This window comes from Rutidosis leptorrhynchoides, chromosome 6, assembly GCF_046630445.1.
Source record: "Rutidosis leptorrhynchoides isolate AG116_Rl617_1_P2 chromosome 6, CSIRO_AGI_Rlap_v1, whole genome shotgun sequence".
In the NCBI taxonomy this organism is placed as follows: Eukaryota; Viridiplantae; Streptophyta; class Magnoliopsida; order Asterales; family Asteraceae; genus Rutidosis; species Rutidosis leptorrhynchoides.
Genome location: NC_092338.1, coordinates 75380163 through 75405161, shown reverse-complemented (window position 1 = coordinate 75405161; position 24999 = coordinate 75380163). Strand labels below are relative to the sequence as shown.

The following is a 24999-nucleotide window of genomic DNA, read 5'->3' as shown; positions in this document are numbered from 1 at the left end:
AAATTCACACTTGGAGAACTTAGCATACAACTGTTCCTGTTTCAGAAGCTCTAACACCAACCTCAGATGCGTAGCATGATCTTCCTCGGTTTTCGAATATATCAAGATATCATCTATGAAGACAATCACAAACTTGTCCAGATACTGAAATCCATAAACACTGCTGGCGCGTTCGTTAACCCGAATGGCATAACTAAAAACTCATAATGACCATATCTTGTTCTAAACGCTGTTTTTGGTATGTCGGTCTCTGCAACACGTACCTGATGATACCCTGAACGTAAATCAATCTATGAAAAGTAGGAAGCACCCTGTAACTGATCAAATAAGTCATCTATTCTTGGTAACGGATACTTATTCTTGATTGTTCTCTTATTCAAATTGCGGTAATCTATACACATTCTAAGCGACCCATCTTTCTTTTTCACAAACAACACAGGAGCACCCCACGATTAAGAACTTGGTCGGATAAACCCCTTATCTAACAGTTCCTGAATCTGAGACATCATTTCTCGGATTTCTGACAGAGCTAATCTGTAAGGAGCTTTTGCAACTGGCGTAGCACCTGGAACCAAATCAATTTTATACTCTACTTCACCTACTGTAGGTAACCCTGGTAAATCATCTGGAAACACATCGGGAAATTCTGACACAACGGGAATATCGGTCACCTGCTTCTTTTCTTTCTTAACATCGATCACGTAAGCTAAGAACAAATCACACCCTTTCGATATCGCCTTCTGAGCTTTCATTAGGGAAACCATAGGGAAGCTAAATCCACTGCGCTCTCCCCTAGCTATCACTCGGGATCCATCGGCCAAATGGAAAGAAATCATCTTCTTATCACACTTAATATTAGCCCTATTAGCTCTTAACCAAATCATGCCTATGACTACATCAAAGCTAGGTATAGGCATCAACAAACAGGTTAAAGGGAAGGAATGGCCGTCGATTTCGATGGTAATTCCAGACACAGATGATGTGCATGGAACCACTTACCATCAGCTACTTCAATTCCTAAAGGCGCATCTAGCATCCTAACAGGCAACTTCAACTTATCACAGAAGCCTAAGGACATAAAAGATCGATTCGCTCCTAAATCAAATAACACACGAGCTGGCAAGGAATTAACCAAGAACATACCGGTAATGACGTCATCGGTAGCGGTTGCAGCGTCTACCGTCATCTAAAATGCCCTTGCCTCTGCTATAGGAGGATTCTTTCTCTTCTGCCCGGCGGTAGAAGCAGAAGATCCCCCAGAAGTTACTGACCTCGCCCCTGACCCTGCCCCAGAACCGGCTCTCGACACAGATGGACAATTCGCTGATCTATAACCTACCTGATGACAAGTCCAACACACATCGGACTTAAAGGAACAAGTTGTTGTTTCATGACCTAATACTCCACATCTCAAACATCTTCGTGTCATTGGAGAACATGGACCGGCATGATTCGACTTACAAACATTACACCAACCAGACTGACTAGAACTCGATCCACTCATACTAGACTTACTTTTCTGTTTAAACCCACCAGACTTCTTACCACGAAAACCCGATCGCTTACTTGACTGTTGAGTAGACTGACCACCAGTTTGACTTTCTGATTTTCCCCCAAAAGATCCACCTTTTGAACTTTCTCTTTTCGCTGCCATTATATCACCTTCTACAACTTTAGCCATCTCATGAGCCTGTGCCAAGGTTGTTGCAAATCTCGCAACGGTTCTGTACTCCGGCTTAATCACCTGCATGAAATGCTGAATTTTATCCTTTTCAGTCGGTACTCATTGTTGAACAAACCTTAACTTCGATGTGAAATCTCTGAAAACTTCATCAATCGTCATACTTTCTATCATCTTCATACTCAGAATCTCAGTTTTCAATCTTTCCATCTCATACTCAGAACAATACTGCTCACGAACCTTAGCAGAAAATTGTTCCCAGGTAATCTGGTTGATCTGTTCCTTGGGTAAATATGCAGTAATAGAATCCCGCCATTCCATTGCTTCACCCTTGAGAAGTCTACTTGCAAATAGTACCATAGATTCAGGCTCACAGAAACATGCTTCTAACGCTCGCTCTACTTCTCTTAACCAATTGAGGGTCACTGTAGGGTTTGTGTGACCGCTGTACTCAGGAGGTTTGCAGTCTAGAAACTATTTATAGGTACACTTCTTTCTCGTCTGGGGAATTTAGAAAGGGTATATCATTTGATTTGGAAATGCCTGGTTAAACGGGAATGGCATTGCGAGGTTTTGATATGTGGTTTGAGGAAACTGTGACTGAGAACTGCCACCAGCTTGAGTATAAAAGTTAGGAGGAAAGGTTGTGTTTAACGCAGTGGTATTAGGGTTCTATTGCGCCCGTTCTTGTTCCAATTCCTTAATTTTCTCCTGAGCTTCTAGTAATCGACTTTGAAGGTTTATAAATTCCTGTGAGGTTTCCTCTTCCGATGCCACATGTCCATCTTCATCGGGAGCTCGGAAGGTTCCAGTTCCGGGAGCAGTGGGGCCAGTAGCGTTTGCATCATTATCTGTCATTACTGCACTACCACAACACTCACACCAATGCTTAGTATAAACTCGGTTAGTATTAACAACTAACACATAACCTATCCTAGTACTCACTTAACCCATCCCCAGCATGTTATGTTTGACATGACTCTACTAAGTTTGGGAACATGACATTTAAATCACAATGCACATGCTGCCAAACTAAGCTCTGATACCAACTTGTGACACCGCTATTTTTTTTAAATACGTGGCGGAAGCATTTATTTATTAATTACCAAATAAACATTAACTATTGTCAGTACAACCAGTGCCACGTGTCATTACAAAATACATGTTTATACGGAGAAGACGTATTTACAATTTGTATACAAAAGATTATTGTTTAAACAAAGCAAGACAACATCAGAGTTGACTCTTGTCAAACATAACATCACCATGCCCGTCTTCTCCCCAAAAGCATCACTTACAAAAGCTAACAACCTGCAGGGAGAGGATGGAGGGGAATTAGCACGAAGCTAAGTGAGTACAACTAACTACAGGCAATAGTATACAGGAACCGACATACTAATCATGTGAAAAAACTAACACACAAACATCACCCAAGTGCCGTCTACAGAGACTCTGGCAGCTCGGCCAAATCATTAACCACCAGCTGATCGGACTGGGGCTTACCAGAAGTTCCTCCACCACCGTATGTATATATATAATCCACACACGATGGACGCGTTATTCACATATATATACACCTCGATTGTCTAGGCTACCACATGAGGAACCCAACCCGCAGGTTGATCTCTCCTACCGAGGCTACCACACAATAGGGACGCACTGGGCTCCAGCAGACAAGCATCAACTAACATGTAGTCATCACAACGTACTAACTAACCACATTAATAAGTTTATCTAACAAGCATGGCAATCATAATATAACATGCCACTCTATACTATGTTCTCCAGTTAGTCCCACTCACTAATTACCAGCAACCAGCTCAGATAATCTACTACTGAGCTGCTTCTTTATCCTTATCACCTGAACATAAGGCAAATCAAGTAAGTTACTGTCCATTAACATCAAATAACACAGCACGAAAATTTTTGTATCAAAAAGCGTCCGCTAATAAATTTTGCTTAACACTTGTACACTTTTAAAATTTACATCCTGAACATCAAAATACAAACGGGCAGCATAACGGCTAAAAATCAACACTTAGTAAAATATTTCACTGCCAAAGACAGTCGGCCGACTGTCTACACTCACTCGACCGAGTGTCTAGTCACTCGGTCGATGGTCTCTCACAGACACACTCGGTCGTGGGTCATACACACTCGGTCGATGGTCGAGTCAGTCGGTCGAGTGTCAGGAGACACTCGACCGACTGTGTTTATCTGCAGAAGCTGAAGACAAAGTGATGGGTTTCACCCAAATTCATCCAATTCTTGCTCTAGAGCTCAATTACGACCTCAAAACTGACCAAATCAAAGACACTAAACATGTAGAAACATAAACCCACAAGATTTAGACTCAAACAACATCAAATCTAACCACTTTGACTCAAATTACTCACTTTGTAAAACTTTACACAAAAACCCAATTTTTTCAAAGATTAAAGCACGAAAACTTGTGATTCTTACCTTGTTAGAATCAGTAAATCACAAAGAACACAAAGATGTAAAAGATTTGAGCTCAAGAACAAGGATTCAAGATTGGGGTTTTGATGTAGGTGAGAGTAAAGGTACGGTGTGTGTTGGGAATAATTTGGAAAGTACAAGAAATGAGTTGCACTAGTGATCATAATTGGGTTTAATTCCTACACTGTGCAACACACGGGTATATATCTGATATCTTTCGTACATCATTTGGCAACCCAAATGAAGTTCAAATTAAATAAACAAACATGTTCTGTGACCCTTGTCACAAACTGGTCCTAACCATATCATTAAGTAATAATAAACATTTAATAAAAATAAAAGCATATATTAACACAACACAAACTTAAGGGTAATTTAGTAATCTTACAGCTACGCCCGATCGAGGATGTTACAGGTTTGGTCCGGTTTGTACTAAATCTCAAACCAAACCGGCAACCACGGTTTCAACAAATATAAAACCAGCACAGACCAAGAAATTCGTCTAACTGGTTGGTTTGGTCCGGTCCGGTTTGACCGGTTTGACGGTTTTGAACTTCACTTTTTTGATAGAGCATTGAATAAGTAATTTGTTACTTTCCATTAAGAAGTGGTAAATCATCAACACAGCCTCTTTTAAAACCTTTCAGACAAACATGCATACATGCTCGAGAACGCAACATGAATGTTAAAAACCAAAAACTGACCAAATAAATTATAGAAATTATTTTTGCTTTTTGATATTTTAGCTTAGTAAAACTAGGAAATAAAGAATGGGTAGGCTTAGGTCTGTTAAGAAAATCAAAACAAGAGGACAAACACCGCCATGACTGCAACTCAACTCGTTTGCAAAATGTGAACGAAATTTCGTAAAACGAAAAGCTAGGACCAGGCAACCAATTTAGCTCAACTAAGTCTAGAACTAAGTCTACCATCTTCAACCTTATTTCATTCACCAATCCTAAATCATTCTTTCCAGACTCTTCACACAAGGAATCAGTATGTTCCTTCAGTTCGTTCTAAACAAACAAACACATGAATTTGATTCCACAAAACATAAAGTTTTTTGTCTCTATAGGAACAAACGAAAAGGGTTTCAGGTTCAACCTTTTCGGACCTTGATATACTGATTAAAATCACAGTTGACTGATGGGCCAATGTCTAGAACAATGATGGTTAGTCCGGTCCGGTCCGGTTTTACCGGCCGGTGGCCTAATGAAACCGCAAACCGGACCGAGTTTCGCGGTTTGGAGATCTTAAAACCGGCGACCGGACTGCTAATATCCAAAACTGGACCGAACCAAAAAATCGGTCCGGTCCGGCCGGTTTTCGCGGTTTGACGGCTTTGTGAACACCCCTAATTTATGTATATATGTCTATGTTTGTAGTTATGTATGTTTATGTGTGTTTATGGTTCTTAGTATGTGGTCACATATGTTTATTGTAGCATTTCGTGATATGTCGTGAGCTCCACATAACATCTTAAGGTACGTTTTACATATATATATATATATATATATATATATATATATATATATATATATATATATATATATATATATATATATATATATTATTTTTATTTATTTATTTTATACGGCTCTATTAAGCTAGTCAACAATAAACGTCGATTTATTGGTGACTTGACTGCCACTTAGAGCCTAAATTGAACTTCAGGCACGATTTAAAACCCATGAAAACCTGATTCTACCATTTTTATAGCGTTAATTTTATTTTTATTTATATATGTTTTATTTTATTATTTATTTATATATTATTTAATTTTATTAATATTTGTTACTACTATTATTATTTTATTTATTTTATTTTTTTATTTTTTTATTTTTTAATATTTTTTGGCCGGAGGTCCTTTTGAAAGCAATCTCTTTATCCGCCAAACAGAGAGAGGAAAGACTTTCTCTACTCTTTGGGGTGTTTCACTCGAGGTGGAGAAATGACTTCTCTTTATTATAGGATAACGGAAGAATTGTCTACGTCCCACCTCCCCCATACCGCACACATGTTGGATTGGATGTTGTTGTTATTGTTGTTGTCGTCTTTTTCTTATTGTATTATTGTATTTACATAAATATCTATATTTTAATCAATTTTTAGTTCAATACTAGTAATCTATAGATTCATATAAATCTCTAAAATGATAATGTAATTATTTCACTAATTATCCTTAAGTTTTAATAATAACGATGCCATTATTTTATATTAACTTAATTAAAAAAATAATACGACATTTTTTATAAAAGGAAATACTAATCTCTCATCAATAAAAGATAACAAACTTTTATCCGTTTTGTCTTCTGCCCATTTTATTGTTCAACAACCATGTTTTTTTACTTTACAATCAATTTAATTCTACATTCTAGCTTTGCAAATACGATTACTCGATTCAACCCGGTTTGTTGTTAACTTTTACATTCAATTTTATTTGATTATATGTTATCAGTTTTTATTTGATGGAATCACAGTTTTGTTTGATTGACGGAACCACACTTAATACACTCAAAGTTTATTGATGTTTCTCTTAGTTGTGTTATCATGTACGAGTTGAATATTCTTAATACACTCAAATTAATTACGATTATTCGATTCAACCAGGTTTGTTGTTAATTTTTACATAAATTTTTTTGGTTGATGGAACCATAGTTAATACACTCAAAGGTTTATTAACGTTTCTCTTAGTTGTGTTATCATGTGAGAGTTGAATATTCTAAATTTAGAGCTTAGTTTTATGAAGAAACTTTGAGTGTATTAATATATGGCTTAGTATGTTCTTAAACTTTGAGTGTAATAATATAATATATATGCATCTATGTTTATTATTCTGCAATTGATGACATATAGACTACCAGTTAACAGAACATCCATTTGTAATACATAGATACAATTTTTATGATGATAATTCAACTCTGAATTTGTGGTATATATCTTATCATTGTGGTGACATCTTTTCTTAAAATTTAGGTTACAACAATACAACATCCATAATGGATATGTACCTATTGTACTGATGTTGATGAGTTTAGATTGTTGCTCTTCAACTAACTCGTAAAATTACGGGCCATTCGACTAGTATTTTATTATTCTTCTAAGATATAAAAAAAAATTATTTCGCCCCTCTATTCTTGCAAGTTCCGTCACTGCACTAATCTACATCTACATATATACTCCGTAATTATATTGTGTATAATAAAAAATAATAATACTTTATTTATTTTGATTTATATTGCTTACCACTTGAGAACTTTTTGAACATAGTTGTGTTTGGGAACTCCCTAGTTTTTTCTTTAACAATAAATTAAGATTGGTTAAAACTATGAAGTATATAAAGATAAAGATAATAATAAATTAGAATCTAAATTGTCATGAATGCTATTATAAATACGTAATTTAAGTAAATGTTTAAAATTGTATTAACTACAGTGAACCTCTATAAATTAATAATGTTTGGACATGAATATTTTATTAATTTAACAAAATATTATTATAACGATAAATTAATAAATTATAAATTTAAAAAATTAGCTTATATTTTTGAGCAAGACTCAAATTAATGTATCGACATTTGAAATTACCACGCCCATTCACTTTACCTATTTAAATTTAAATAAAACATAAACATGAACTTTCAAATTTTCATGTCTGTACATTCACACATTAATGAACTTATCAAGTTTAATGTACATTGATATTTCAAAAAAAAATAGCATTTATTAATTTATAGTTTCGCCGGGACCAGTATATTTACATTGAGATTTCAAAAAAATTATTATCTTATTATTTTATCGATTGGGGTTCAAATTTATACTGGTCCCAAGTTGTGACCGGACAAATTATTAATTTTATCGAGTTTATTAATTTATCGAGTATTAAATTACATGGATTCCACTTACGTTGTCTCTCCAACATATTTTTTAATTTTATTTTTGATTTTCTTATGTAATTTAATTTATAGTAATTATTTGCGCTTTATGGCTTTATTATACTGTATTAATTATTGTTGATTATAATTATAATAATAATTATTAATAATTATAATAATATTATCCGTTTTAGATTTTTCGATCAATAATTCAATCACAGGTTATATTTAATTGGTTGATATTCCTAATGTATAAAATTTACTTTGTAGTTATTAATTCAATTAGCTTATCGGGAGAATTCATCATTTATCTTTTGTTTTATATATTTTCTATTTCTATTTTCAAGGATATAAACTCGTAGTAATTATTTTAATAGGAGTTGATACGACTCGATAAATCATATTTGACATGCCACTATACTAATCGGACAAGTTCACATTGAATTGAGAACCAAATTACATACAAACTGTGATTTCTTGAGTAATATCAACTTTTATTAAAATAAAATTTACTTCGAGTAATAGTAAGCGTCGATTTATTGACGATTTAACTGACTCTTAAAGCCTAAATTAAATTTCAAGCAGGATTTAAAACCATGAAAATTTGATTTTACTATTTTCATGTCATCTCAATTTTATTTTATTTTAATTTTTTTTTCTACTAATTGGCCGGAAGTCTACTCGGAAACAATATCTCTATCCGTCGAAGAGAGAGAGATGACTTTCTCTACTTTTGAGAGTGTTTTCACTCTGAGTGGAGAAAAATGACTTGTCTTTATTCTCGGATAGAGGAATGATTGTCTACATCCCACCTCCTCAATACACCACTTATGTAGTATTGGGTTTTGTTGCTATTGTTGAAAATATAAAAGATTAAGTATGAAGAAGAATATTCAAATGAAATCTATATTTAAGTTGAGATTGAGGGGACAAATCTCAGCCTTTAGATTGAGATTGATCAACGGATCAGATTAAAAGTCCCAATATATGGCGGAGGGGTATTTTCGTCCACACAGGCAAAATATGTTATACACCCACCGCTTGGAATTTCATTCCATCGTATCTGTATTTCACACACAAACACACACTTCTTTCTAGGGTTTCAACATCGACCGCTAATTTCCTTCGATCAACACCGATCAAAGCTGCCATTATCAACAATCATCAACAGCTATACACATTAATCGATTATCTTCCATCAAACATGGCTAAATCGGAGCATTCTCTAATCAAAAAATCGTCGTCGGCTGAAAAGCATGTTCCGGCTAATAAAAAAGCTCCGGCCAAAACTACTGGTAATTTTAACAAGTTTTGTTGATGTTCGTTTATAATCAATCAAGTTTGTTTGTATTCCTTTGATGATTTCAAATTTCAGGGTTTCGTCATATAGCATTCGTGTGTGTGCTTCTTTAAGCACATGATTTTTGTTGTGATTGTTTAATATGTGCTTTTTATCTTCTTTATGAGTTGCACATTTGTTGTTCTTAAATCAGATTGTATGTATAAGTTTTGTTATTACCTTTTAGGTTTTATCAATCACATGTGATTATTACAAGAAATCACTTTCGAATACACATTTAGCTGTTATATTTGCTTCTTTAATCACATGTTATTCGTTGTGATTGTTTAATATGTGCTTTTTATCTTTTGTATGAGTTGCACACCTTTTAGGTTTTATTCAATCACATGTGATTATATAATAAATCACTTTTGAAATCTGTTAACAAATGTTATTTGCTTCTTTAATCACATGTTATTTGTTGTGATTGTTTAATATGTGCCTTTTATCTGTGTATGAGTTGCATATCTGTTGTTGCTAAATCAGAGTGTAAGTATAAATTTTGTGAGTATCTTCTAGGTTTTTTCAATCACATGTGATTATACAAGAAATCACTATGGAATTCACATTTAGCTGTTAACAAATGATATCACCTTTGATTTGTTTTGTTCAATGTTACTGATTTACTTTTGTAAATCACATTTTTCAGGTAAAAGAAAACACCAGTCTGTTACCAATGCCGTTGATAATCCCAAACAGAAACACAAAGTTAAGGATGTTCCTTCTGATGATGAAGTTGAGTCTAAGCTACCTGCTCTTAGGCTAAGGACAACACCGACGCAGTTTGCAAAGGTGATGTGTTCGTTGACCCCCGAACAAAAAGTTTGTGTCACGAGACTTGGGTTTCGTTCTTTAATTGGGTTTAATATAGACCAATTGCCGGGTAATCTTGTTTACTATGTTGTTGACAATTTCGATGGTGATGAGATGATAATAAAGACTCAAAAAGGAAACATTAAGGTTGATTCCCAAGCTGTCCACGATGTGTTTGGACTCGAAGATGTTGGTACTGATATAGACACCTTGGAACTCAAGCTTGGTAGTCTTTTTGTTCAAAATTGGTTGAATCAGTTTCCACCACCCCCGTTTGTCACCCGTTCATCTTCACTGTGTTCTAAGATCCTGACCTCAACGGAAGTTGATAGTATCTTTCAGATGAACTTTATCATGTTGTTTGCAAGCACGATGGTGTCATGTGAAAGAAATGGGAAAGTGAGTTCGTATGTGTTGATGAGGTTGTCTGACGATGTTGATATTTCAAGTATCAACTGGTCCATGTTTCTTCTTTCTTCATTGAAATATAGCAAAAATGGATGGAACAGAAATGATCCCAACTGTTTCTACACCGGTGCTGCTACTTTTCTCACCGTGAGTTATCTTTTCATTATCTATATATCATATATGATTTTCAACAATCTTTTTTACGAATTGGTTTGATAACTATGATTTTTTTTTCGTGTTTGTTTCTTAGCTGCTCTATCTCGACCGTACAAAGTTTGATTCTTTTCCTGTTGTTCGTGGGCGTCCAGTTTTCAAGAACTGGAAAGGAGCCATTGCGGTTCGTGCAAAGAAAGAGGCTGAGCTCGGATCATTTGGGCTGTTGGAACTTGCAGATGAATATGACGAAGAAGCAGAAAATGGGGAGGGTTTTCTCAAACTTGAAGATGAGGATAAGGCTGATCTGCGTGCGATTGAGGTAGGTTTTTTTTTTTTTTTTATTATAATTCAAACACCTGTTTTTACTAATTAAATCATGCTGTGTTAGTATGATTTTTTGTATTCAATCACCTGTGATTGAATTTTTGTATACAATCACATGTGATTTTATGATAAAATCACATGTGATTGATTTTTTGTATACAATCACCTGTTTTCACTAATTAAATAATACTTGGTCTGATTATACATTCAGTAAATAATATTATATTATGCGATAACTTTGATCTTTTTTTATAACTATTCTAAGCTTTTTGCACATTATATGCAGGGTTATTGTGAAGTTATCGAGGAGAAGTTTAAATTGGTCAATGAGTTGAAGCATTTTTTATCACGGACAATACGTGAAAGTTTGTCCAAGTACCCAGATGAGAAGATATTGATATCTTATGAAAAGAAGTTGAACGAAGTCTTTAAAATGGATGTGTGTGATGTGAAGACTGACGATGAGATGGAGGATGAGTCAGAGGGAAAAGACGATGATGATGTCAACAATGATGAGTCAGAGGGAAAAGACGATGATGATGAGAAGAAGGCCGAGTCAGAGGGAACTGACGATGATGATGACGATGATGATGACCACGATGATGATGAGAAGAATGCTGATTCGGAGAAAAAAGATGATGAATGTGTTGATGTAAACAAGGTTGAGTCTGAGAAAAAGATTGATGATGGGCAATCCAAGGCTGATGATGATGTGAATGATGAGCAAGAAGTTAATCTTGATTCCGATGATCCAATTGTTCCAGTTGTGACAGAAGTTGTAGGTCCAAAGGTTGCTGAGAAAGATGTTGACAAAGATCAAAATGAAGAAGAGTACACATCTTTGACACAATGGTTTAACAACAACGTTAATGAGGTCGTTGATATTTGTGAAATTATATCTTTACTTAATGCACCAACAAGCCTTACATGGTTACCTGTTCATAATACTCCAACAATGATGAATTTAACACCGCCTACTTTTCATCTGTTATCTCAGGAGGATAAATATGAGAACAAGGAGTATGATGAAGCTGTGAAATTGTTAGACAAGGGCAAGTTGGCAAGCAGCCCTGAAGTTGGAAAAACGTTACCGAAACAAACGGCTGTCCAGTCAAAGAAATTTTGTAAAAAAGCTATAAAGAAAGATCGGACAATCGTTCTTAGATCTGCTTATATCAACAAGCTGACTGTTGTGTCTGACATTCTGACAAACTCTGAGCTTATTTTGGCTATGGAATTATTTTCGATGAAGCTTAGCCCTTCGTGAGTTTTCTAAAATTTTTCCTTTTAATACATACAAATCCTTCTGCTTTATAAGCCAATCACATGTGATTATAATATGAAATCACATGTGATTTTATTATGAAATCACATGTGATTATATTCTGAAATCACATGTATTAAACTAAACCCCCCCCCCCTCCTTTTTTTTGTTTGTTAGTGAGACTGTTTTTGAATCAAGAAAAGGCAGCATGATACACCGTCTTAGTTTGGAATCACTTTGCCCCGATGTTTATGTTGAGGCTAGTGTAATTGATTTATGGAGCTTTATACTGAACGAAGAGCAAAAGTACAGAGGACAATCTAGCCCGTCTAGGTTTTTTTTCCCTTCTTCAATCATTGTAAGTTTTATCGTTTAAAAATTTTTATGTACTATATTAGCTTGCTGTTTCTATCTGTGTGTTATGGTTCTTAATACTTAGTCACATGTGATTGTTATATATAATCACATGTGATTGTTATATATATAATCACATGTGATTATTATAGATATAATTACATATTATTGTTATATATGATCACATGTGTTATTTTATTTACAGTATTCTTACTTGTATGACAACAAGAACATGAAAAAGGAAGATAAGCTGATGATAATCAAAGAAAGTGCTAATGCTTGGTTTCGATTTTTTCCAAAGCTTGCGTCACTCTGAAAAGTTGATCTTGTATGTTATTTCTAGCTTACATTTGTAGGTCTATTTGCCTTTATATCATAATCAATTATTTGTGTTCTAATAATTTCTTTCTTTTTTGATTTTTTACAAAAGGTATTTTTCCCAATCTGCAGACATGGGCATTTCTTTGTCTTGGTGATTGACATGAAAGTTCCCAAGCTCTACATACTTGACAACTCTTCGGTAGTTAAAAACTATGCTGCAAGATACGCCAAAGTTTTCAATCTTTTGGTTAGTGTTTATTATAATATCATTACTTGTACGTTTTCCACTTCAATATCAGTTTTTTTTGCTTCCCCTGTTTACACTTAATGTTTTTAAACATCTGCTCAATCATTAATTTAATAACTATTCATTTTTTATGATTTTGTTTTTTCCAGCTATATGCTTTTGCTGAACATATGAAATTTCATAAGCATCCTTTTGCAAATCAAATTGAAAAATTGGAACGAATTAGGATTTCGCTGCCATGGAAAACAATAGATAATGTTGTGGATTGTGGCGTGTTTGCTATGTTCCACATGGATATGTTTAAAGCAAGATCAGAGAATGAGTGGTCTGATGTATTGGTGCCTGAGTCGGCTGAACAAAAGAATCAGCTACGGAAGCTGAGGATTCACTATGCATCGAAGATTTTGTCGCATGATCTAAACATACATGCTGAGCAGATGTTAAGAAATGCAAGAAATTTTGCCGCATTCCATGAAAAGAAAGATTATAGGAAGGTTATCATTTCTGCAAAACAATCAAGAGGTGTCCGAGTTGAAAAAGCTAAAAATCAAGAGGTGCATGACCAGCAATCTAATGAAGAGTGAGGTTTTTTGAAGATGTATTTTATTGTTCTGCTTTGATAGTTCAGTGTATGGTTAGATGTAGATGGTTGGAAAGATGTGTTTTGGTTAATGACATGTTAGTGGTATTATATCTGTTTCTCCTTGATCTTAACTCTGGTGGTATTATATCCCTTCTCCAACGCCTCATTATGTATTTTTCAGGGATTTCATCTATATTATCGTTCTTCAATACCCAAAAACAATGTCTACAAAGAAGACCAAATCTTAGATAGTGTCTACATGTACATATTATTGATCCATCTTGGCGGTTATGAAGTACCTTCATAATGAAAAAAGTATGAAACTGATGTATAAGCCAATCACAAGTGATAAGTACCTATTTAAATATGACAACTGACGTATAAGTCAATCACAAGTGATAAGTACCTATTTAAACTATTTTAACAAGTGAGATTCAAACTATTGCACAAATGTTATTCCATACATGAAAAAATATGTAAATTAGTTTACCTTGTATTTGAAGAACTCTTTTTCTTCATTCGAGCCTTCCCTTTTATCCTCCATACTTGAGCCTTCATCTTTTTTCCCTTCATTCGAACCTTCATTTTTCTTCCCTTCATTCGAGCATTCCTTTCTCTTTTCCAATTTCTCTTTAACAACAAATATTTCCGTGTATTCCTCTTTGTCCATTTTATCCAACGAACATTTATACAAAGCTGCAACAATCTCTTGTTGAATAATCAGAAAAATTGTATTCGTGTATACCTTCGATGCATGTTTTTCAATTCTTAGCAACGTTAATAATTTTGGGTTTTTCTTGATTGTCTGTACATCCAAAGATTCTTGTTTTGACCTCTGTTTTAACATGGCAGATTCAAAGCCGTCCATAAAAGTCAACAGATTTGATGCAGATCTTGTAAAGTGTGAAAAAAAAGCATTTTCACTCTCTGATCTTGAAGTAGTTCGCATCAAACCAAACATTTCAGTCTCGATGAAATATGCTGGTATCCAACTTGATCTAACATCAAACATATATTTGAACCAACTGTCATTCTTCAATGAAAAATCGTCCATCAACTTTTCCCATTTTTCTTCAAAAACAGTTGGTTCTATGTACATATTCCACACAATTTTATCAAATCTCTTCTTGAAGTCTTTTTCTTGTTTGTCTTCAATATTAGGATTTGCTTCTTGAATCTGTAATCACATTTGATTGGTTAATAATTCATATTAAGAAAATTATGTATATGTATCATTAACCATTTCAATCGCATGTGATTAGTTACATGTAGTCTTCAATAACAAAACTCATACCTTTGATGGCACCTTCCTCATAATGTGCCACATGCATAGTCTATGCTTTGCCGTCTTAAAGACCTCTTTTATGGCTATCGCCATTGATTTATCCTGATCTGTCACAATCATGTTTGGCTCTTTCCCGAATGTCTTCATGAAGCAATTAAGTAGCCATTTGTAACTCTCGGCTGTTTCATCCTTGATCATTGCCGCAGCAACAGTGACACACCTACGGTGGTTATCTATTCCAGTAAATGGTACAAACTTGAGGTTGTACCTGTTAATAAAAAGACAATGTTAGAAACTCAGATAAGCCAAACAACCTGTCAAACACATGTGATTAGAAGCTGTAAAAACCAGGTATCATACCTGTTAGTTCTATATGTTGCATCAAATGAGATAACATCACTAAACTCCTTGTAGTTGCACTTTGCAACTTCATCCGCCCAGAAAATGGAATGTAATTGACTTTTTTCAAGCTTGTACTCAAATGAAAAACCAGGAACATATTTTTTCCTTTCTTCCATTTTGTTAACGAGCATTTGAGAATCAGTTGCATTGATAAACACATTCAAATCTCGTTTCCAGTTTCTGAAGTCAATTACAGTTCCATGAACATTTTTTTCAGACCCTTTCATATTGCTGTAAACTTCGTATGCCTTTGTTGGACCAATATTTGATACCGTCGAATGGTATACAAACAACTTCTCTGCATACCTCATTTGTCTTTCCTTTTTACTTAAATGTCTGTATTCTATCGGTAGCAACTCATGATTATGTTGTTCTTCAAAGTCAGCAAGAACGAAAGTATCTGTTCCATACACCCGGTCGAATCTAACTTTAGCCCTACATCCTGTGCATTCCTTGTTGCTTTTCCGAATTGGCTTTTTAGTTTCTTGTAATGTGTCAAAGTAGACTTCCTTTGGTGTGCCAGCCTTGTTGCATAAGTAATACTTTTGTTTCACTAATCCAGATTTTGCAGTTTTTTGTCCAGCCTTTCTTATGTCAAAACATGCATGATATGCATATAACCTATACATCTCTTCACATTGATCAAGTGTTCCATAATTATGACCAATGACCGGTAAGAAAAGTTTGTCAACAATTGGTGCATAATACAATGATCCACCCGGTGTTTCGTTTTTACGTGTTGCAGTTGCTTTTGGTGAATTATAATCTGTGGAAAACAAATTACAATGTTAATTGAATGTTTAACTGAAATAAGAGACAATATACATATCACATAATATATTATCATATAACGCAATCACATGTGATTCAATAAGTAAAAATTTACAACAATTCTATTTTCAACTTCATCTTCATTGTATTCATCAGTAATCACTTTAAATCCCAGTAATGTATTATCATAAAACAATCACATGTGATTTTTACAAGAAATTACATGTGATTTTACACCAGATATTACTTAAAGTCACAAAAACACTAATTCATTAAAAGCTAATCACATGTGATTGAATGAGTAAAAATTTACAACAATTCGATTTTTATCTTCATCTTCATTGTATTCATCAGGAACCACTTTTAAATCCCAGTAATGTATTATCATAAAACAATCACATGTGATTTTACAATATATTACATGTGATTTTACACAAGACATTACTTAAAGTCACAAAAACACTAATTCATTAAAAGCTAATCACATGTGATTGAAGACGAAACGATATACATACCATCATCATTCTGGATTTCGTTGATGTCTTCATCACTGATATCGTATTCCCTCTCTGGTTCCATTGCTTAAATTGAAGGTGTATATGAATTGATTGATCAATGAATTCGTATGTTAAGCAATTCGGAGTGAACGAGTGATTATCAATCTAAGTTAACGACGTTAGGTAATCGTATAATCAAGCAATCCGACTGAATTAATCAGAGTTAATGACGGAATCGAACTGTTTGTTCGCCGGATAATCGTCAATCGCCATCACCAGGATCGTTTAGGGTTTTTGAAGGTTTTCGTTCGAGAGTGATTTGTTTCGTAGTAGGATTTCTATTTTTTGTAAAATGACCATAATACCCTCGCTGTATTAATTGGTGCTTTAATCTGGATCATTGATTAAAAGTGATCCAAAGGCTGAGAACCGCCCCTTGGATTTCAACCTTTTTAATGGTTTCTTTGGAATACAACTCTAAGTATGAATTATCTATCTTCTATGTATTAAGTAATATTGGAGTAATAATTAGAAAACAAACTTATATATGAAGAACACCAATCACTTAAATTTAACCTATGGTTAGATTTGTTCGAAAAAACATAATTAAACCTAAAACGCGTAAAGTCAATCATACAACAAATGAGCAAAAGTAACAAATACTACGTATAAACTTTTACCGATACTCAAATCGACAATCAAATATTCTAGAAAATCTAAAAGCAATTATTTAAATTACGCAAATACAAAAGTAACAACCATTTATTTACTCATCTTAATACACTTTTTGGTTTTACAAATCTCAATTATTGTTATTAAAGGAAAATAAGATAGTTGTCAAGTACAAATAACTAAGATTTTTTATAAAAATTTTCATATATTTAAAAGAATGAGACAAAAATATGTCACGGAGTAATTAATATATATATATATATATATATATATATATATATATATATATATATATATATATATATATATATATATTCAGGGTGTCTTTTAAGTAGTAATCTCCATTCGGTGTATGACGATCTGTATCTTACCTCTCATATCTCGTATCGGAGAGATATACACGCTGCGTACATTCTAATACTAGTTCAAAATTTTGGGGAGTACAACACTTTTCCTTCCTTTACGTACTTCGTCCTTGATTATAATAGTTATACTGAGGAAAGAGTCTTATTTTGGCAATAAAATAAGAATACTTTGTTAATTTATACCTTGATTATAATAGTTATACCTTGATTATAATACTTTGTCAAATTCGCCACAAAATAAACGTTAATTTACATAAGAATGACTTGAGATCATAAGTGTCTGAAGTAGATCTAGAATATTCATAGTTTTATAATTAAAAAATGTGACATATACATGATAGTTTTGGCAATAAAATGTCGAACTACTAGTTAAATATTTGGTTGGCAGCTTGGTATATTCAGGTGTACGGATGGGCTTTTATGATGAGTAAATTAGATGGGTCATTTGGGCCTACTTAAACTTCAACGAATACTGGACTATGCCATTGAAACGTTGGTGTCTTTGGACCACTTCAGCGTTTAATGCCGGTTGCCAGTGGTGAATAATTGTTACAAACCAGCTGGATTGATATTCATTGGTCCTTGTCATTGGGTAGTTAAGTGGTAAACCCTGTCGAAGTCCAACACATTTATGATTGGGAAATTCGGCAAAATGCTCTATTTTCGAAAGTCTTTAACAATATCTCCTTCAAAAAAATCATAATTGCAAAAAATGTCTCTTGACCATGCACGCACCACACATGATACGTGAAAACCCGTGCGTAATGCGTGTTTCTGAGATATTCAACGAGACAGTCCTTTTTGCTCGTAAACACGCACCAAAAACCACACAACACGCACCGTGTGGTGCTTGTTGCTTGTTGGGCAAGAACTTTGAATGCACGTATCTTTTGACTCGTAGTTCCGATTTAGTCACCGTTTTTTTGAAATCGTGTAAAAAGATACTTCAAAGTTCTGACATTTTGACACCAAACACCAAGCACCACGTATCACCCACCGTCGGTGGTGCTTGGTGTGTGGTGCGAGTTTGCGAGGAAAAATGGCTGTCTTGCTGAATATCTCGTACACACGCATCACGCACGGGCTTGCGCGAATCATGTGTGGTGCGTGATGCGTGGACATGGGACATTTGTTACAAATTCGAATATTTTTATGACATTGTTAAACACTTCAAAAAAGGGGTACATTTTTTGACCCATTTCCCTTTATGATTTATGTTTCATAATGTCTAACTAAGATTTAGAGTGTGTTTAATAGATGTGAATAATTAAATGCTACATTATTCATAAATGATTCAAATATTCCAAATGGAGTTAGTCTTGAATGACAATAGCATATTTGATAATCATTTTAAATTAACAATGTGAATAACGTAAAAATATTTTATTAAACTTTTGTATGAACAAAAAAATAGTATGACTATTTAATAAGTGTTCTTTATGTACTTAAATTGAATATTTCTTAAAATTTAAGTGATTAATGAGAAACTAACTTGTCACAAATCATGCCATTCAAGTATATAAACTCTATTCTATAAAATGTTAGAAAATCTTATCATGAAAATCTGACCACATCTAGTGCAACACGTGTCATGTACGGACCAACACACACAGTGTGGTGCGCTTTGCATGGGTGTGAGTTACGGGGTAGCCTGTAAATCGAGTAAATGACCAAGGCATCATATACTCACCAGCACGCACCGTCCGTAGAGTGTGATTTGAGGGCATATAGACAATTACAAAATGGAGCATATAGTTAAACATTTTAACCAATTTCCCATGATATAAATGGGCTTTGATTCTCCTACTGTTACATACAGTATACAACTACTCTTATTTCTTGTTGGACCATTTAAACTTAACAAAAATATAAATCTTTTATGTTGGGCTAGAAAAGCAAAGTGGAATTGATCACCCCTAGCTATCTACTATCCAGGGCCAATGCCAATGGTCTTGGTCGGGCCTGCCTACGGAGTACATTATTGATTGAGATTATCACCAAATTACCCATTTTTAGGAACTTGTTGATTGAGAGCCCTAATTTTTTTTAAGAATTTGCCGGCGGAAGGCGCAAGACGTCTTGCATCCTTGCGTCTGAACTTAAAAAAGCTAGGTTAAAGGCATTTAACATAAGTTCATTGTACACTAACACAACCACACACGCAAGCTCTCTGGTGCCCACACGCTCGCAAAATCGTCATCTTCATCCTTACATACTCGCTCATCACTCGCAAATCAGCGCGTGTTACCTGTTACCTCGTTAGATCGTATAACCACCACCCTCATCGCAAATCTTCATTTATACTATCACCAACGTCGAACGAAAAAATGCTCGTCTGCACAACCACCATCATCGAACCACCATCAACGAACACATGCTCGTTCTTCATGGCTCAAGAACAGGTTAGATTTCTTCGATCTAAGTTATATTCATCGATTTTTTTAGTGAATGTACCACAACATTTATTCTTGTACACCAACCATTCGATTAAATACCTCAACGAATTGTGTTTGTATTTAGTGATTTACTTTTGTATATTATTGAGATTGTGTATGAAATGCAACTGTATTTGCTAGTTTTCCCATGTTTAATTGTGGTTTTTGTATAGGTGCAAGGTTAATCTAGCGTCCATGTGTCTCGGAAGTCAATTTCATGCAAGGTTAACCTTGCTCCTTGTGTCTTGCTTATATTTTGCACGCAAGGTTAACCTTGTGTCCTTGCGTCTTGCTTATATATTGCGTGCAAGATCTGTCTTGCGTCTTGCGACTCTTTGTATTTTTTGCTGATGTTCTTCTGACTTCTACATGGATATGTGGAAGGAAAATTAACGATGAAAAATATGTTGACCGTTATACCTCAGGTCAAGATTGTTGACTGAGAATCATGAAAAAATATTTAGAAGTACATGCTTTGGTCCATGGTTAGATCTTTCATACACGGGTAATGATCCCGGACTAGTACATGCCATGCTCCAACAGAAAAGTGAGCGGCCGACAAGACTAGATGATAGTAAGTACCCGAAAAAGCATCTAGACATATGGTTTAGTTTTAGTCCAAATTTCATGATTAGATTTGGTCGGCGTGAACTTTGTCTAGTCACCGAATTTTTGTTTGGTAGCCGGACGGACATGGCATATTACATCCCTCGTAATTATGAATCTAAGACCGCACTCATTAGACGACGTTGTTTTCCAAATCGTGCTGATGCCCTAAACATTTTGGTTAATAATATACAAAACATCCTTATAAAAAGATAAGGTGATGTTACGGTTAGTGACGATGATGTCATGCGACTAGTAATAATTTTGATTGTAGAGAAGTGTTTGTGGGTAAGCAGGGGATACATGTAGTTAATAAGCACTTTCTATGGTTGGTTGAATATGTCATGTAGCAACTTGTAAGACGCTTTCAATCTTCTTTGAAATACACTAACATGATGCTGAAAATTTGACAGACGGTAAGCCTAACTATTCTCTAATAGTGTCATTCAAAATATTTGAATTTGTTAGATTTAGTTTTTATGTTCATGAACAAATGTCGTTCGCAGTAAGCATGAAAGGGTTCTGGAAACACATTTGTAATTCCATGTGCTATTGAGACAGCACGATCAGAAATAAAAGTAATCTCTGACATACGATTATTCATAGCACTACTCTCTAAAAGATCTCTTAGATTGCTAAAAAATAATGACTAAACCTCGTTTGTCTCGCATTCACCAATTCCATAAGCCAATGGCAAAATTCCGTTATTGGCATCAATTGCAACAGCAACTAAATTTGTACCCAAGTATCCAGCTTTCAAATGTGCACCATCAACGATGTTAATCGGGCGAACATTTTGAAAAAATGATCGAATCTGCAAGTTAAATTTAAATCAGAGGGCGCAAAGACTCATGATGATACTTGCTTATCGTTAGCCCAAGAAGCAAGGACTCTTAATGATACTTGTGTATCGTTAGTGCAAGGCGCGTGGACGCAAGATTCCACTTGCGCCTCGTTAGCGCAAGACGCAAGCAATAACATTGCGTCCTTGCGTCTAACAGTTTATGATATATTTTTTTAAATTAAAAGAATTTAAGATAAATGATACTTACAACCGCGTCGAAAGACATGTAACACATCACGAATCTATTTGATTGTCAGTCATCAAAATTGTCATGCTTCCTGGGTTTGTGAATCTTAATGTTATGAAGGTAAATGGTAAGCATTCGAAATGAGTCATCCATACTACCATGAAGCATCTCTAATGCATGACACTTGGCCCTTCATGCTTGATTGTAAGATTATGCTCACCCAAAAATGATTGCTGACATCATCACGTATATCTTTTGGTTTATAGTCTCGATTTGCAGCCTTGAATTATTCCATAAGAATACTACCTAACACCCTCTTGGTTGCATGTTTATTATTTCCCATAATTTGGGTATGTGAGCATGTGTGTACGTCATGCAATTTCTTTACGATGAAGTTGTATGTGTGTTTTATTTTGTATGCACTACATTTTCACTCACAATTTGGCAACACGCATTTCGCGGTGAATCGAGATTTGTCTGACTTTACAGGCTTAATTTGGAAGTTTTCTTCAAGGCATTTTGTATATAGATGGTTTACAAAATCTTCCTTGTTCAAAAATTGTCGAACTTTAATCAAATCGGATACCCTATACGTGGTCGGTATTTGGGTCGTAGATTCGATCTCTTGGTGTAACAGTCCAGAGTTTCTAGCATAGTGCACCCTGAGCACTCATGCCAGGTGCGCCCCGCGCACACATCTCGAACAGCAGGGGTTGTTTTTGGTAAATTTTGTAAATGTGAGGGCCTTTTGTGTGAAGTTCGATTTATTGGTTAATACTTGAAGATTCCAGAGATCTCTTGGTCATTCCACTATTTAATATTTAAACCTAAAAGAAATTGGAATTGGGTTTTTTGTATACAACTTGAACTTAAATCTCCAAAATTAAGAAGTTGATTGGCAAGAAGGAGGGTGCTCTAGGATCAAGTTGGCAATTTATCTTCTATTTCTCTTCAACTTGTAAGAAACCCAATTCTTATTATTTAAGTTTTAGTTAAGACTTTAGCTAGTTACTTCAATTGGGAGGGTTTTAATTTATAATCTAGTGTTTTTATGTAACTACCAGATGGTTATGTATAGTGTAGGTCAAGATTGGGGTTTTGTTGTATGAACCCTAATTTGACAAAGAAAGACTTAAATCTTTCTTGGTTAGACTTTTGAAGAAAGTTTAATAATTAAATAAGATGTATATGATGATATCTAATTTGTAAGTTGGTACATATGATTCCTTTTCACCATTAAAAATTACTTTGATGAAAAGATAATAGTTAGTGTTGAGTTATTGAAAGTTTGTAGTTAAAGCTTGAAGGTGTCAAAGTGGCTTGGGTTAAATTAGTGTATAAAAGGAAATGTGTAGAAGCATACTTTCTTATGTGGAACAAGAAGTAGAACGAATACTTAAATTGTAACTTGAATATATGTATTAATTATGTGAATAGGTCACTAAGGAGCTTGGTGGTCTTGTGATCTTCGCTTAATAAAGTGTGAATTGGAGTTACGTCCTTTACAAGGTGAGTATAAATTAGTAAATGGGTCACACGTTGTTGATTGCTCGTGGGCAATTGGTGACGTGTGATTTTGGATGGGAATTATATCCCACTTGTTTTTAGTTGACTAGTGAAAGCTAGTCATGTAGGTGATAATAAGCCTTGTGCGGTTGTCACAAATGTGCTAGGCTACGAATCCGTTAGTAATATGTTGCATGTTTTATTCATGTGCGTAAGATTTCCGAAAAGAATTGTGTTAGTTTTAATTACTTATTTCATGCTCACTAAGCATTGCGCTTACTCCTTTATGTGGTATTGATTTTGTAGGTGAAGTAGTTGCTAGTACTAAAGGGAAGGAGAAGTTTTGAAGCAATAGCTAGAAGACTCATCTTTTGGTAAGTGGAGGTTCCGGTCCTAGACTCCGCGAAGATTATTAACTTGAAAGCGTAACGCCCGTTTTGTGTGATATTATGTAAATGTTATATTTTTGGTCAAGGAACTTAATGGGCCTGTACATTAATTTAGTAAAATAAACGTTAACGTTAAAGTAATGAAATTTTATTGGTTCTGTCTACCATGATATGTGTTAGTGGTATTAAACAAGGGTTTACAAGTACTGAGTACCAGGGTTCGTAAACTGCAACAGAAATATCTTGTTTTGTCTTGCGCGCCGCGCACGTATTGGAGTGCGCTCCGCGCACAGCTCCGCGCACGAAAATTGTTCAGAAACTTTGTAAGTCTGAACTTCATGTGCGCACCGTACACTCTTAAGGAGCGAGCACCGCGCACTGTTTACCTTTTAAAAAAAATTTGTTTCAAGGCGTTTCAAGTTGGTATCAGAGCGGTGGTTTAAGGGACTTGGATAATCCACTATAGGATTATCTAGGCTTAAACCAAACTATGTATAATACATGATTGTAGCTCGGGCCAAATTATTAAGGTTTGGGAATAGAGTGTATGTACCCTAAAAAAGCAAGTTAATTAATGTTGTTATGACTAGGAAATATTGTATGAGTGGTCTGTATATGAACCTCGGAATTCTTTGAAATGGAAACATGGTTTGGGAAGAAGTAACTATGCTTGGCCAACGTAATTACTCCTTTGCAAACTATGTAGAAGTTTCAAAGTAACGAGGGGTAGAAACCTAGCTAGAATAGTTATGATGTTTGAATGACGTTGAACTTGTTGAATTTTCAGTATAGTAGAATTATGACGACTACACATGAGGAGGGTGAACGGCCCTTAGTAGATTATGACGCATCTCCTGAGAGGGAGAATTCTAGAAGTCCCACAAAGGAAGAAGAGGGTCGAGATGATCTCTCGGTTCAAGAACAAGTTGGGCGTGCTTTCCAACTTTATACTCCGACCTTACTTGGTAAGGTTGAAAAGCTTATGGATGCTAAGTTTGAAGATATTTTAGACAAGTATCCGGGGTTAAGAAAGGAGCCTAGTCAACCTGGGGCTGAAGAAATAATTATTAAAAATGATGGACCTAATAAATTCGAATATAAATTATTCACGGCTTGTAAGCCACCTATCTTCAATGGGGAGCTGGACCCAATTTTAAGCGCGCGATGGTTAGATGAGATTGAAGAAACTTTTTTTCTATACGAGTGTCCGGAAAAT

At 34.8% G+C, this 24999-nt stretch overlaps 2 protein-coding genes across 2 annotated transcripts; one reads left to right on the top strand and one right to left on the bottom strand.

Annotated features, from left to right (window-relative positions):
• Positions 1–8944: 8944 nt before the first annotated feature.
• Positions 8945–12989, top strand: LOC139853772 (uncharacterized). Its single transcript, XM_071843132.1, has 7 exons — positions 8945–9310; positions 10004–10722; positions 10826–11050; positions 11342–11929; positions 12053–12318; positions 12497–12677; positions 12879–12989. The coding sequence occupies exons 1-7, from the start codon at positions 9220–9222 to the stop codon at positions 12987–12989; spliced, it is 2181 nt and encodes a 726-aa protein (XP_071699233.1). The 5' UTR covers positions 8945–9219.
• An 876-nt stretch (positions 12990–13865) lies between these two features.
• Positions 13866–16861, bottom strand: LOC139853771 (protein FAR1-RELATED SEQUENCE 5-like). The gene is made up of 6 exons (XM_071843131.1): positions 16798–16861; positions 15470–16277; positions 15119–15377; positions 14315–15001; positions 14124–14180; positions 13866–14027 (listed from the first exon to the last, which is right to left on the bottom strand). The coding sequence occupies exons 1-6, from the start codon at positions 16859–16861 to the stop codon at positions 13866–13868; spliced, it is 2037 nt and encodes a 678-aa protein (XP_071699232.1).
• Between the last annotated feature and the right edge of the window lie 8138 nt (positions 16862–24999).

Excerpts from the sequence above, each read along its gene's own strand:
- LOC139853772 (XM_071843132.1), top strand. The coding sequence starts at position 9,220 with ATGGCTAAATCGGAGCATTCTCTAATCAAAAAATCGTCGTCGGCTGAA. Across the intron at positions 10,723-10,825 it reads GTGCTGCTACTTTTCTCACC|CTGCTCTATCTCGACCGTAC; the intron begins GTGAGTTATCTT and ends TTTGTTTCTTAG. Across the intron at positions 12,319-12,496 it reads TCGATGAAGCTTAGCCCTTC|TGAGACTGTTTTTGAATCAA; the intron begins GTGAGTTTTCTA and ends TTTGTTTGTTAG.
- LOC139853771 (XM_071843131.1), bottom strand. The coding sequence starts at position 16,861 with ATGGAACCAGAGAGGGAATACGATATCAGTGATGAAGACATCAACGAA. Across the intron at positions 15,378-15,469 it reads GCAACATATAGAACTAACAG|GTACAACCTCAAGTTTGTAC; the intron begins GTATGATACCTG and ends TTTTATTAACAG. Across the intron at positions 14,181-14,314 it reads AAGAGTTCTTCAAATACAAG|GTACTTATCACTTGTGATTG; the intron begins GTAAACTAATTT and ends ATATTTAAATAG.